The following is a 12,684-nucleotide window of genomic DNA, read 5'->3' on the forward strand; positions in this document are numbered from 1 at the left end:
AAACGCCTAAAAACCCAAACCATTTCCTTTCTCTTCTACCCTCCTTCCCCTTCCCCTTCTCCACTCTCTCTCTCCTCTGCACTTTCCGACGAACCCAAATTACGCGACGATGATCAGCGTCGATGAATCGAAAGCGTTGTTTTCGCTTCTGAATTCAGAACAAAGGTCTTTCGATGAAGTTATGGCGGATTTCACCTCGAAATTCCCTTCATTTCTCCATTTCAGGATATGCACTGCTCTCGCCACACTTATCGAGGTATATATATATATTGTATTCATCCTATTCTTGATTTTTTTTAGATTGAGCTTAATTTGATTTAGTTTTTCGGAGTATTTTACTAGGGTTTATTGTACTTTTGTTGGAACTGGAATTTTTGAACCTGTTTAGGGTTTGGATGATTTCTTCAACTTGTTTAGGATTTGGATGAGTAATTGAACTTGTTTAGGGTTTTGATGAATTTTTGGTGAAATGGATGTATTTTGAATGTTAGGATTTGGTGTGATTTTGAACTGGTGAGTTGAAAAAATTAATTGAGATTTTGCAGATATATATGAATAACAAAGGAAGTAAACTCTTTTCGGCTATAATTGTGCAACTACTGGAAGACTTTTTTATTTCGGGTTTTAATTGTGTAAATAAATTTGTTTATTTTTCCAAATAAGGTGTGATGGTAATTCTCTCTACAATGATGGGTCGAAGATGTCGAATTTCAGCTAGTTTGTTTCTGTGCTCGAGTGTGATGGCGTGGTGTGTACAGTGTGTGGTATAGTTGACAAGCATTGGGATGTTGAGTGTCATTTCAAACTTGAAGGATAACCTTTGCTTGAAGCTATTCATAGATCCTAGGGCCCATATTCTGTATTAAATTGTTTTTCCCTTACTTTTATGTTATTTATCATTTGCTTGCATTATGCAAAGGTGTTAATCGTTCTTCACTGTAGATCAGACAAAAGGGATTCAGTTCAATTATTTAGACTTTCAACAAATCCATGCTTTGCTTCTGTTGCTAGTTAACTTTCACTTTTGTGGTGGAATTCTATATCACAGTTTGGAAGTGTGGTATGGAGGCCTAAAGTTATTTCAAGGAACTGCATTTTATGATCTATGGATTAATGTGGAACTTTTGTGGTTTCTTAGATGGCCTTTTTTTCCATGTATAGTTGCATGATTTGTTATTACTCATATTTATCTGTCATTCATTGCCACAACTAATTTTGATTGTAATGCGCCTCATTTACTTGGGATTTGCTCAACTATTAAACTCACTTGTCTTGATGATTTTGTTATTGTAGGACAAACCCATGCTTCTTTCGAGTCAACGTCTATACGCATTCTGTATACTCTATCAGGCATATTCTTCTCAGCAACCTTCAGAAAATCCGTTTATTTCCCTTTTGGTCAATGTAAGTATTTGTGATTCTCCTTTTCAAAGTATGTCTTGAATCTAGTTATCAGTCTAGTTGATATAAAACACTTTTATTTAAGGCTAGGAGACAGCGTATGTATCAGACTAGCTTTTGACACTTACTATGTGCTAGTTTTTCTTTCTTTGGTTGATTGATTTTAAGTATTACTATGGCAAATTGGCAATATAAATGAGTTTAAATTGCCCTTTTCCTTGTACAGATTCCGAGTAGTATTAAGCTGTGTAACAGTGTAGTACTTGTCTTTATTAAGCTCCCTCACATTTGCAAGGATATGCTTTATCTTCTGCCCACTAATACCTGGAGGTTGGTTGGGAAAAAATAAGGCTTTTACAATAGTGCCTTGAGATTGTCTTGCATTGTAAAGCTTTTGAACTTACTGCAATTGTGATATTAGACTGCGATAGGCTGAAAGTTGCAAAACATCTGTATTGCCCCCTAAAAGTGGTTCATTTAATAGTTTTTGCAACTGCAACAGATGTGGAAACCCTAACTCAAAACATGAATACATGATTCCATGTTGCTACTGATTTGAGAAACAGTAAACCTTTTTTTTTTCTTGTGCCAACTGTTTATCTAAGGACGTCAACTTTAAAGCTTTACAGTTGCAACTTTCAGCCTACCGCAGTCTAATATAATCTGTAAAGGTTTTGAACTTTCTGCAATTGTGATATTAGACTGCAACAGGCTGAAAGTTGCAAAACATCTTTTTTTCCCCTGAAAGTGGTTCATTTTATTGTTTTTGCAACTGCATCGGATGTGGAAACCCTTACTTAAACACATGAATACATGATTCCGTGTTGCTACTGATTTGAGAAACATTAAACCGCTTTTTCTTGTGTCAACTATTTATCTAAGGACGTCAAATTTCATTTGGAGTCGTAACTATTAATTTATCGAAAGAATTGTTAGCGAAATTTTCCTTTTGCTCGCAGTTCACACCATTTTGCCTTGACTTGTAATGTTATTGTTTTTGATTGTCTTTAAATGGTGCTGCCAATGCCAGCTATTAACCTTTGTTCCATGAGTTGGTACCTTATATATATCATTTTTGCACAAATAACTGAAAGAAAGGTGCTCATTTTTTGAGGAATTGCTATACCAGACTAACCAGACTTATGACCTGCAAGCTTTTCTTTATCTGATCTCAAGATCAAGGACTAAATTGTTTAAGAAATTCAGATGTGATACACTTCTGTGACAAATTCATGCAACTATTTTGGTTGCCATCTCTCTATGGCTCTATGGATTTTTTTTTTTAAACTTTGGTTGACTTAGGGACTAGTATTTTAATGTAAATCTGCAAAATTATTGTGACTGGTGACTTCCTTATCCTCTCGGGTTGAGGAGATTGTTTTAACTCTAAGCAATATGCAGGCTACTGATTCTGATATTATTTGCACCTGTGATATTGTTACTTTCGAGTAGGATATGTTCCATTCACTCTTTGGTCTTCTTGGCATGAATTTCTGAAAGCAACTTTACTCCAATCTATTTTTGTGTAGTGTGAATTTGCAGTTAGCTCATCTATAATTTACTTTACTTTGTGCTACTAAATGTTACCACCTTTCCCCCTCTTTTTTTTTTCCCAGATTGCATCTGATGAAGAAGGTGCCAAATATGAGAGGGCACTGATTCTCCACTTGTTGGGATCAGCTGGCAACGAGATTAACAAGGAGGTATTTTTAAATTATTAATCCTCTTCTTTTAGCATTTTAGGCTTGTTTTTAGCTCCTTAGCTATGAGTTGTGCTAGATAAATGAATAATGGTCCAGTGCATTAATCCTAAATATTTTCCTGTTAGTGATGCATTTCAGATTTGGTTCATTGATGCAGGTTCTCAAACAATCCGCATCAGACTATATTAAAGGCTTTGATCCTTCATCTATTGTAAGTTCGAAAAGTTATACATTTAGGATCTTGTACTATTTATAGCTTAAATACCCATTACCTGACATGTGATATCATTGAGATGCAATAACAAAGTCAAGCTACTGATTATAGCATTTTAACTTGTATCTTCTTATTGTTGATGAAATGAGTATTTGCTCCTTTCCTCTTCCAGACTTTCCCAGCTCGTGAACAGTTGCAAGAGCAATTTTGCAATAAAGTTCTTCCAGAGCCTTATAACTGCCTATTTAAGAATGCTTCTGTCAAAAATGTGATTCCAGATCCAGATGTGCCACCTCAATGTGATGCAACTTCAGAGGAGTATAGCTTCTTGCCTTATTAGCATTGTTAATATCTTGAACTTGATACTCAGTTTGTTTGTCAAAATTTCCTTCGTGTCCTACTTATTCATGGATTTTTTTTCAGATTTGACCTCCAACCTGGAGCCAAACCCAAAATAGGATCTGGTAATAGAGATGAAACAATAACTGGGCTATTACAAAATCTATCTCTAGAGGGGCTAGAACCTAAGTGGATGAGGCCTCTTCCACCGAGGTTTCCTCTTCAAGATGGGGAGGTTAGACCCTCAGTTAGTTTATCGGATTTGTGGGGGGGTACCATTTACATGTTGTTGGACTTAACCTGTTTAAGCCCTTTACAGCTGGTTTGGCTCAACCCTGACAATAATCATGAGCTTTTATGGGATTATGGCATGTGTGCGGATACAAGTAGAGGAGCAGCTGTGAGAGATTTGATTGCAAAGGCTTTGAAAGGTCCACTTGCTCCTACGCAACAAGAGGTGCTTGATTATATAACTGAACTCTGACGGTGATAAAATGTTGTACAATTTAGGTTTAGCATCCTTTTTGTGTCCTATTTATTGGACTATTTGCAAAATGTTTGATTTGTTGTATAGTTTTATGGTTGTTGTCAATTGTAATTTATGTTCCTTATCAATATTGTACTCAATACAGATCCATCTAGATTTCTAAAAATTATAGATCAAAATTATGGTTGAACAATTACTTGATTGTTCTGTATTGTGCCGTATTATATTTGTTGTTTTCCTTTATCCTTAAATGCTACTTACCATACACTATCTAGCATTGAAGGTGATCTCAGCAAACAAGAAAGGTTTTGTTTTCTGTAAGGGAAATTTGAATTTATTTATTTTTTGGTACGTTGAACATGCAAGCAGTTACATTTTTAACCTCTTTAAGCTTGTGCACTTTTCTGTTCTCACTTATAAATGTTCCTTGTGAGTTATGAGTGAGTCAGCGCTCTAAAGTATATGTATTAAGTCTAAAGTTTCTATTTTTATTTAACTTTATAATTAATATTACTCTAATCCTTCACTCATTATCTTCTTTTCCTTTTGGTTAGCAAGTTCTGGTGGAATTGGCAAATGATCCTAAGCTGGTCTATCACTGTGGATTGACTCCAAGAAAGCTTCCTGTAATTAATTTTATGATTTGTCTTCATGCTTTAATGCAATGGTTATTACATTGATGCTAATAGGGAACTGTATCTTGCTTTTCAGGAATTGGTGGAAAACAATCCCCTCATAGCAGTTGAAGTTCTTATCAAGCTGATGAATTCACCAGAAATTTCAGAGTGCGTCTTCTAAATTTTGTTATTGTCTACTATCCTACCCATCCTAACTCCACCTCCTGATTTTTTCCTTCTTTTGATTTCTTTCACTCCTTGGTTGAATGCAGCTATTTCACAGTTCTTGTCAACATGGATATGAGTCTACATTCTATGGAAGTTGTAAACAGGCTTACAACAGCAGTGGACCTTCCTACTGAATTTGTGCATATGTACATAACAAATTGCATATCCTCTTGTGAAAACATCAAGGTTAATTCCTCCACCTTTCTGTCAGATGTGTGTCTCTGCTTTTGGATGAACAATTATAAATGCCACTTTCTTTGAGAATTATAATTCTCTTGGTCCCTGGAAGTTCTGCTGTCAATTTTTTTTTTTATAAATGCAGGCATGATGGTTTTATATTAGAGCTAGTTATTTGCTGAAATTATTTCTTTATGACTTACTTTTTTGTGTTTAATTAAGGAATTGTTGATTCTGGTTGGATCTGTTTCTTTGTAAATTGGGTGACCTGGTTGGTTTATAGGCATCGAGTTAAACAATCTAAATATAGTTGTGAATCTTGGTCATTTTTGTCTGCATATGCAAAAGATGTTTATGGCTTTGCTGCTGCATTGAGCAACGTTTATCAAATGATTGTCTTAAAAGCTGGAAGTGTATAAATTTGATACCTTATGTGTTCAATTGAATTTATTCGTAGAAGCAAGGTGGTTTATCAAAAACCTTACTGTTTTCCATATTTTGACTGTAGCTATTAAATACTCTGTAATGAGTTTGTATCATTTTAGCATGATGCATGATATAGGTCAAACCAGCGAACAATGATCTCGAGGTCAGTTCTATGTTGGAAGTGGCTTTAGTGCGAATGAATGGTTGTGCACTTGTGCATGCAAACTTGAGGCACTTTTTGGTAACCTTTGAATTGATACACGTGGATTGTGAATAAAACCATAAGCTGTGTCACTAATGTGATGAATAATTGCGTGAGCTCAGGTCTGTGTATTGGTATTTACTTGTTGGGCTGATTTAATCAGTACTCCTGAGGTTGTATTGAAAGGGCCTACCTTGTATTTTCTTTTAGGTCTTTCATGCTTTAAAAAAATACTTCTTTCATAATTTAACAATTGCCCAATTGCCTTGTAAGAAAGTAAAACAGATATTGCAGCGTTTCCTTTTGAGCAATTCCAACATCTTTCACACTACAAATTACCCAATATACCCTTACGGATATTTCCAAAGCTCCTCATTCATATGGGTTTTTTGAGTTATACGCATGGTTTTTGTGGTTTCTTTCAACATTTACCCACTTTATTAATTTCATGCCTTTCTCGTGTTGCAATGTATCTAGAGTGGAGGAAGTACCGTACTATGGTTCTAGTATTCATTACTTCATTTCTTAATCTTCATCATACTTTTTTTTTTAGTGTCTTGGAATCTTCTTCACACTTAATTTTTGGATTAAGACAACATTTCAAATAACTTTTTCTTCTTTTCTTTTCATCACATCTACGTGAAATTTCTCTGTCCCAACACTCTCTCTCTGTAGAAAATTGAGGGATAGAAGGATATGCACTATATAATGAAATTCACATATGGTAGCATGTGTTTTCCTGTTAGCGGAAAAGGTGGGAAAAGATTATTGTATTGTTTCTGAATTCTGAGTAGCCAAATTTATTTAAAAAAAAAAAAAAAAAATTGGCATTAGTAGATGGTTTGGTTCTTTTTAAACCAATCATATTTATTTGAAATGGTTTTACCATCTTCTGAACCTGAGTACATATGCTAGTCATATAAGCGCATTGTCGATCCTGTGTATGGGTATGTCTGTGTTTCATGTATGCTATGGCCTTGCCCTATATATGCTATACTTGTCAATGCCTTGTGGTCTGCAAAGATCTAGCTGTTTTTTTTTTTTTTTGTTGGGGGGGGGGGGGGGGGGGGGGGTGGTGGTGTTTATTGATTTACCTCCTCTTCTGTTCTCTTCCTCTAGAATATAGATTTGTAATCATTGCTGAAATGGAAAGGACTAAGCCTTTGTCCCTCTTGATTTGGAATGTACCGTACCAATTCTATGCTGATTTTACCTTAAAACATATTGAATCCTGTTCTATTGTTATATTTGTCGATCCTCTCCTTCTCCCCAGTCCCTTTTGTTTTCTTTTGGGGGTAGTGAGTAATTTGGCAGATAAAATGCCTTTACTGATGCCAGCATCAGTCATGGTACTTTTTGTGATCGATCCAACTTGCCTCTTTTTTTTTTAGTACTTCTACCAATTGCTCCATTTCAGAAAATGAATATCTGAGATTTGCTATTTGCTGTACAGGACAAATATATGCAGAACAGGCTTGTCAGACTTGTATGCGTCTTCTTACAGAGCTTAATACGTAATAAGATTATCAATGGTGTGTCCATCTTCTACCTCACTGCAATTTTGCACTCGTCTCACAAGTTACTTTTATTGGCCTCGCCCCTGTTTTCATGCTGAATGATATATTTGCATATTTATGTGTTAGTGCTACCCTATCTTGTTTCTCACCTAATTCTTGCGTAAAAAAAAAATGATAAAAAAAAATAATAACTCCTGCATTGGGCCACACATAGAATCATGGAAAAGGTGTGCTGCTTCACAAACATTTCATAAACTTTGGGAGAATAGTTCATCTAGGACCTTGATGAACAATTTTGTGATTTTGTAAGAAAATTTCGCCACTGTACAGGGAAACTGATACTTCGCAGATTTGCTTCAAGGCGTATGATTTTGTTAACATAATGCAGTAAATCAGTAATACTTTTATCTATCTGAAAGTAATTCTACCCTTTATTTTTTTAGGGACAATGAAATAATTGGTTCATTTGGGTGAAACTTAATTGTTTGATTCATGTGTGTGATGTGATTCTTTATTGTTGAAATCTAGATCCTTCTGTTTCTCTGTTTTTCTTCCTTCGGACAGAATCTTTGAAACAGCCAATTCATAAGAGTAAAGACACTTTCCAGTTTCCACTTTTCCCCATTTTGTTTGCTGACCTTCTGATGTTTTTGAAGTAATATACTTCGTATTTTTTAGTAATACATTTGTTATCTTCTTATTTATACAAGGGAAGGGAATTTAAGGAGGTTATTGTGAAGAATGAAGATGATAATGTAATATTATCTGTGCTCAAAATTAAACTTGTTCTCCCGCTGACTAGTCCCATATTATACTTCACATTTGGGTTGGGCACATAGATAGTTGTTAACTGTTAAAACATCGGAAGTGACAAAAGGGAAAATAAGGTAAGATAAAGTGTTTGCATAGAGAGAAAAAGATTAGAGAAAACTTGTGGTTAATAGAGATATAAAGATAAAAGAGAAAGTGTCAGAATAGGCTGAGAGAGAAGATGAGAGAATTATATTTATTTTGAGTTAACTTGAAAGGAAAGCCCTAAAAAAAAAAAAAACTTTACTTGACAGGACGAGTGAAGTTTATTTTGGTATTTCTTTGATTGGCAAGTATGAAGTTATTATGGTAACTGGTGATAGAATCATAGAAGTGAGAATCGAAGGGTATGGCTGTATTAGACCCTAAGAAGGCATCAGATTGGGGTAAATATGCAATTGCATGGATGTTTTGTGGTGGGAGGGAATTTAAACTGGAAATCCTGAATTCATAGAGGGGAAATGCTGATAATTCTTCCTGTGATTTATTTTGCAGTTCAAGATCTCTTTATCGAAGTTCAGGCCTTCTGTATTGAGTTCTCCCGGATAAGAGAAGCTGCTGGTTTGTTCAGGTTACTCAAAACCTTAGAGTGATCTACGGAAGGTTAAGTGAAGTTATTTCATTGCAATTTATCTTCTTGACCATCAATCCGAATTTTGTTTGATCATTCTTGTATATACTGACATTACCCCTCATAGAGGTTCTTTGGTCGTTGTATCCTTATTCCGATAGGCACAGGATTTTTGTTGTAAAGAGTTTAGAGCAGAAACTGTTGTATTTCAAGCTTATCTTTAGTTATATTGGAGAAATTGGCAATGCCAAATCATATTTTTTGGCCTGCCATTGTTCCTAGGCGAGGTTTGGAATGACATCATTGCAGTTAAGATCTCAAAGATTTGATTTTCTACTGTTTCTCCATTGCCCCATCTTGCGAACTTTAGTCTAAAATTTGGGTTTTTATATTGAAATTATCCCCTCTAATAAAAGCCTCGGATATTTTCTTCTCTTCAAAGGATTGGCAATCAACCATAATGCAATGCATTTTGGTCATTTGATTAAATGTAGAAGGTATCTTTTTCTATATAATTACGAGTATTCTGATTTTCGTTTGTAAGGTTGAACAATTGAAGTTCCTCCTCTAGATGGTTAGAAAACTTAAGTTTTACATGCATTTTTATATACATTAGTTTTTTTGTTTTTTTGTTTTTTTTTTCCTTTTATTCCTCTATAGGACCACAATTGCTTAATAGGTTCACCTATTTCCCATTATCAACTTTTTTTCCCTTCAATTCTCCCATTTTTCTCCACTACTATTGTGGGCACTATCTCATTATTCTCAGTAACAATTATCCTTGGCATTGGACATCGCTAACCACTGTCACTTCCCCTTAATAATATCTCATTTGCTAAGCTCAATTTTAATCTTTGATATACTTTTGCCATTTCTATTTAGATGACATGTTTAATTTAGGCACATATTTTAAAGAGAGGGAAAAGGATGTTAGCGTGGGTATATCATGTACTTTTTTAGCTTATTTAATCAAATTTGTAATGGGGCGAATTTTAATAAAAAATAAATAAATAAATAAAAAATCTCAAAAAGAAACATTTTGTGTCGACTAAAAAAAAAATCTTCCCAAAAAGGAGTATTTTATAATGTATCAGTAAAATTGTTAAAAGGTTACCTATTGGGAAATATACTTTTTTTTTTTTTTTGAGACACAAGGGAAAATATATATTTAGATAAACCCAAAAACATTTAATACAATAACAATAATTTCTTTAAATTAATTAAACCAAACTTTGCTGGTTAATACTTAATACTCCCTCCGTCTCCAAAACTTCGATCCTTTTGGGTTGATTTCGCGGTTATTAAGAATCTTAAATAAAAAGAAATAAAAACATATTGGAAAAATAAATTTACATGAAGTTTGTAAAAAAGTAGAGAGATAAAGTATTAAAAATACATGAAAAAACAAAATTGTATGTTTTGATCGTTAACTTATTATTGGACTCTAAAACACATAAAAGTCGCTCATTAGTTGTAAAGTATCTCATTTGTGATTTTGCATTCAAAACCATATTATATACAGTACGATACACCCATTGTATACAAGTTTTTTGCATCCTCAAACTTATCTAATTAAATGGTTTAGTAGATTTTCTTGTTCCTTGCAATCTTGCTAATAGGAAAAGGGAAATGTATCACCTACATATCATGCAGACCATACTGTACGTTAATCTTCTAAAAAGATTAGGCTACAGAACCCAATTGTCATTTGTCCTATTGTATTTAAGCCAGCCAAAATCCATGAACTATTTTCATCATAATTAAACGTAATAATGTAGGATTAATAATAATGTTCAGATTCATGTATTAGCCACCTTAACAACGGGTACATTCGTTGGTACGGCATGATCATTAATTCATTATAGTCCTCTAAAATCTAGGTTTAATTAACATAATATAATATTTGTACATTATGGTACTAATTATTTAATTAATTTAGGACGCATCTAAATCATAATGGATTATGTTCCTAATTATAATAACGATAGATTCTTTAGTACATTATTGTGCGCCTACCCTAAGATTAGACATCATACGTGGGCAATACTATAACTCAAGCTTCTCTTAATTTTTTATAATTTCTAGATTAATTAACTTTTGTTTTATGGATTTGATCTTAAGCACTAAGTTAACAAGGTGTTAGTAATGATCTTCGGATCTTGTGGAAAGCTGTTTTATTCTATTTTTAAGATTAAGATAAGATTTTAAGACCAAATGCCTAAAATGGCTTTGTTGTATAAAGTTATATACTTTGCTTCTTGCTACTACTTGATGTTTCCAAAATTATTTGATCAAATTTATTGTGAGACGGGTTACGAAATACACATCTAAGACGGTTCGATTGTAAACGTAATTTTAGGATAAAATGGGTGTATAATGTATGACAAAGTCACTTTTTTTTTCTTATGCAAGTACACTTGGTGATCCAAAGCCTATTAAACTCTAACTAATTCAAATTCAACGGGAAAATCATACTCTTTTACAAGGTAAAATATTTCTCTTACTAGAAAATCCAAATACTTATTGATCTCATAAAATTATAAAAGTCATCTCATATTCTACAAATTAAAAAATCAGTTATGTCTTATTGTGCTCGTACTTCTTAAAGAGTTGAGTATGTACAGGCACACAGTACTCATTAATAGAATAATAATGCTATGTATTTTTATTATATCAAAATACTCCGTATATGCTTATTTTCCATGGTGTGGTGATCCGAATTTTCATAGTGTAAGTAAAGCATTTGAGAGTTTATAATATATATTGGTTACAAAATTTAATTGAAAATTTTATGCATTACTAAAAGAATGCATATTATAATTTTATTTTTATTATTTTTAAAATTTGAAATGTAAAACATAATCTATGTATTTTTTTTCCTAAGTGTAACAACAGTGAAAAAATAAATTGTTCACACCATACACTCGAATGGCATATGTGTTTTGTGACTTTTGTCATAAGTTTCCACATTAAAGTACCAATTTGATATATGTATTCAATGCTTATTATGTAAACATAGTAATAAAGGTGGTTGTTGTTTAATTTGATGAAATTCATTCTTTATCTAACCAAGCATGAGAAATTTAATTAAAACTTTGGTTGAATAAAATAACTAACGTCAAAATACCATGAAACTTGAATATAGATCGAAGCACGCAAAAATTAAACTGTAAGACATAAATGAAGCATATGATCAATCAAATTTCCACCAAAGGTATACTATTATATTCAATTAGTTTCACTAATGTCAATGAATCGACTATACACAATTCGATATGATAAAAATATCAAACTATACACTTCACATGAAGTTCATACAAATCTTCACAAAATAATTTAGCATTTGGATAATATGCCTAATAAAACCATTCTAATTGAGATCAAGAGTTTATATAACTCTCTAACTCTTTCTTCCAATGGTTCCACCACTTCTTCTAATGCCCTACAACTTCTACGTAAATCATCGATTTCGATACTTCTTTTTTGTGACTTCACTTGATCTTGTACAAATCGAGCATCCATCACCATCTTTTCCAATTCATTCATCATCCATGGAGCACACTTTTTTCTCCTTTCGGCCTCTTCGTTCAAAGCCACTTGCAACTCATTCAAAGAGCTTGACCATGTTGTAGACAACTTTGACCTTGACTTTAGAAGCCCTTGCCTAGATTTGAATGACAAGGCTCTTTGAAAAAGATTGCAACTCATTGATGCTACTTCTCTTGAACCACTTAGGGCTTCATGCAATTCAAGATCTTGTTCGCCTTGATTAACATGAGTTGTCTCTTTTCTTCCCATTAGACGGCATAATTTAGGGCTACACTTATCTAGAGCCGCACATTGTGCCTCGACTTTACTACACTCCTTAAGCATTTCTTGACTACGCCCTTCTATTGCAAGAGATCTCACAACGGATTGTAATGTATCTTCGTACTTGTGAACCACGTCTACCTTTTCTACCAAACCATTACAAGCATCAAGCAACTCGATGT

General features: G+C 33.6%; 1 protein-coding gene across 1 annotated transcript; it reads left to right on the plus strand.

The window, feature by feature from the left end:
- On the plus strand, positions 1-8,959 carry LOC145576121 (uncharacterized). The gene is made up of 12 exons (XM_081633911.1): positions 1-256; positions 1,294-1,404; positions 3,018-3,104; positions 3,262-3,315; positions 3,491-3,636; positions 3,742-3,892; positions 3,977-4,114; positions 4,699-4,770; positions 4,856-4,929; positions 5,034-5,175; positions 7,248-7,326; positions 8,617-8,959. Exons 1-12 carry the CDS (start codon positions 110-112, stop codon positions 8,712-8,714), a joined length of 1,299 nt encoding a protein of 432 aa, XP_081490037.1. The 5' UTR covers positions 1-109; the 3' UTR covers positions 8,715-8,959.
- The last annotated feature ends 3,725 nt before the right edge of the window (positions 8,960-12,684 follow it).

This window comes from Chenopodium album, chromosome 13, assembly GCF_948465745.1.
Source record: "Chenopodium album chromosome 13, dcCheAlbu1.1, whole genome shotgun sequence".
Lineage (NCBI taxonomy): Eukaryota > Viridiplantae > Streptophyta > Magnoliopsida > Caryophyllales > Amaranthaceae > Chenopodium > Chenopodium album.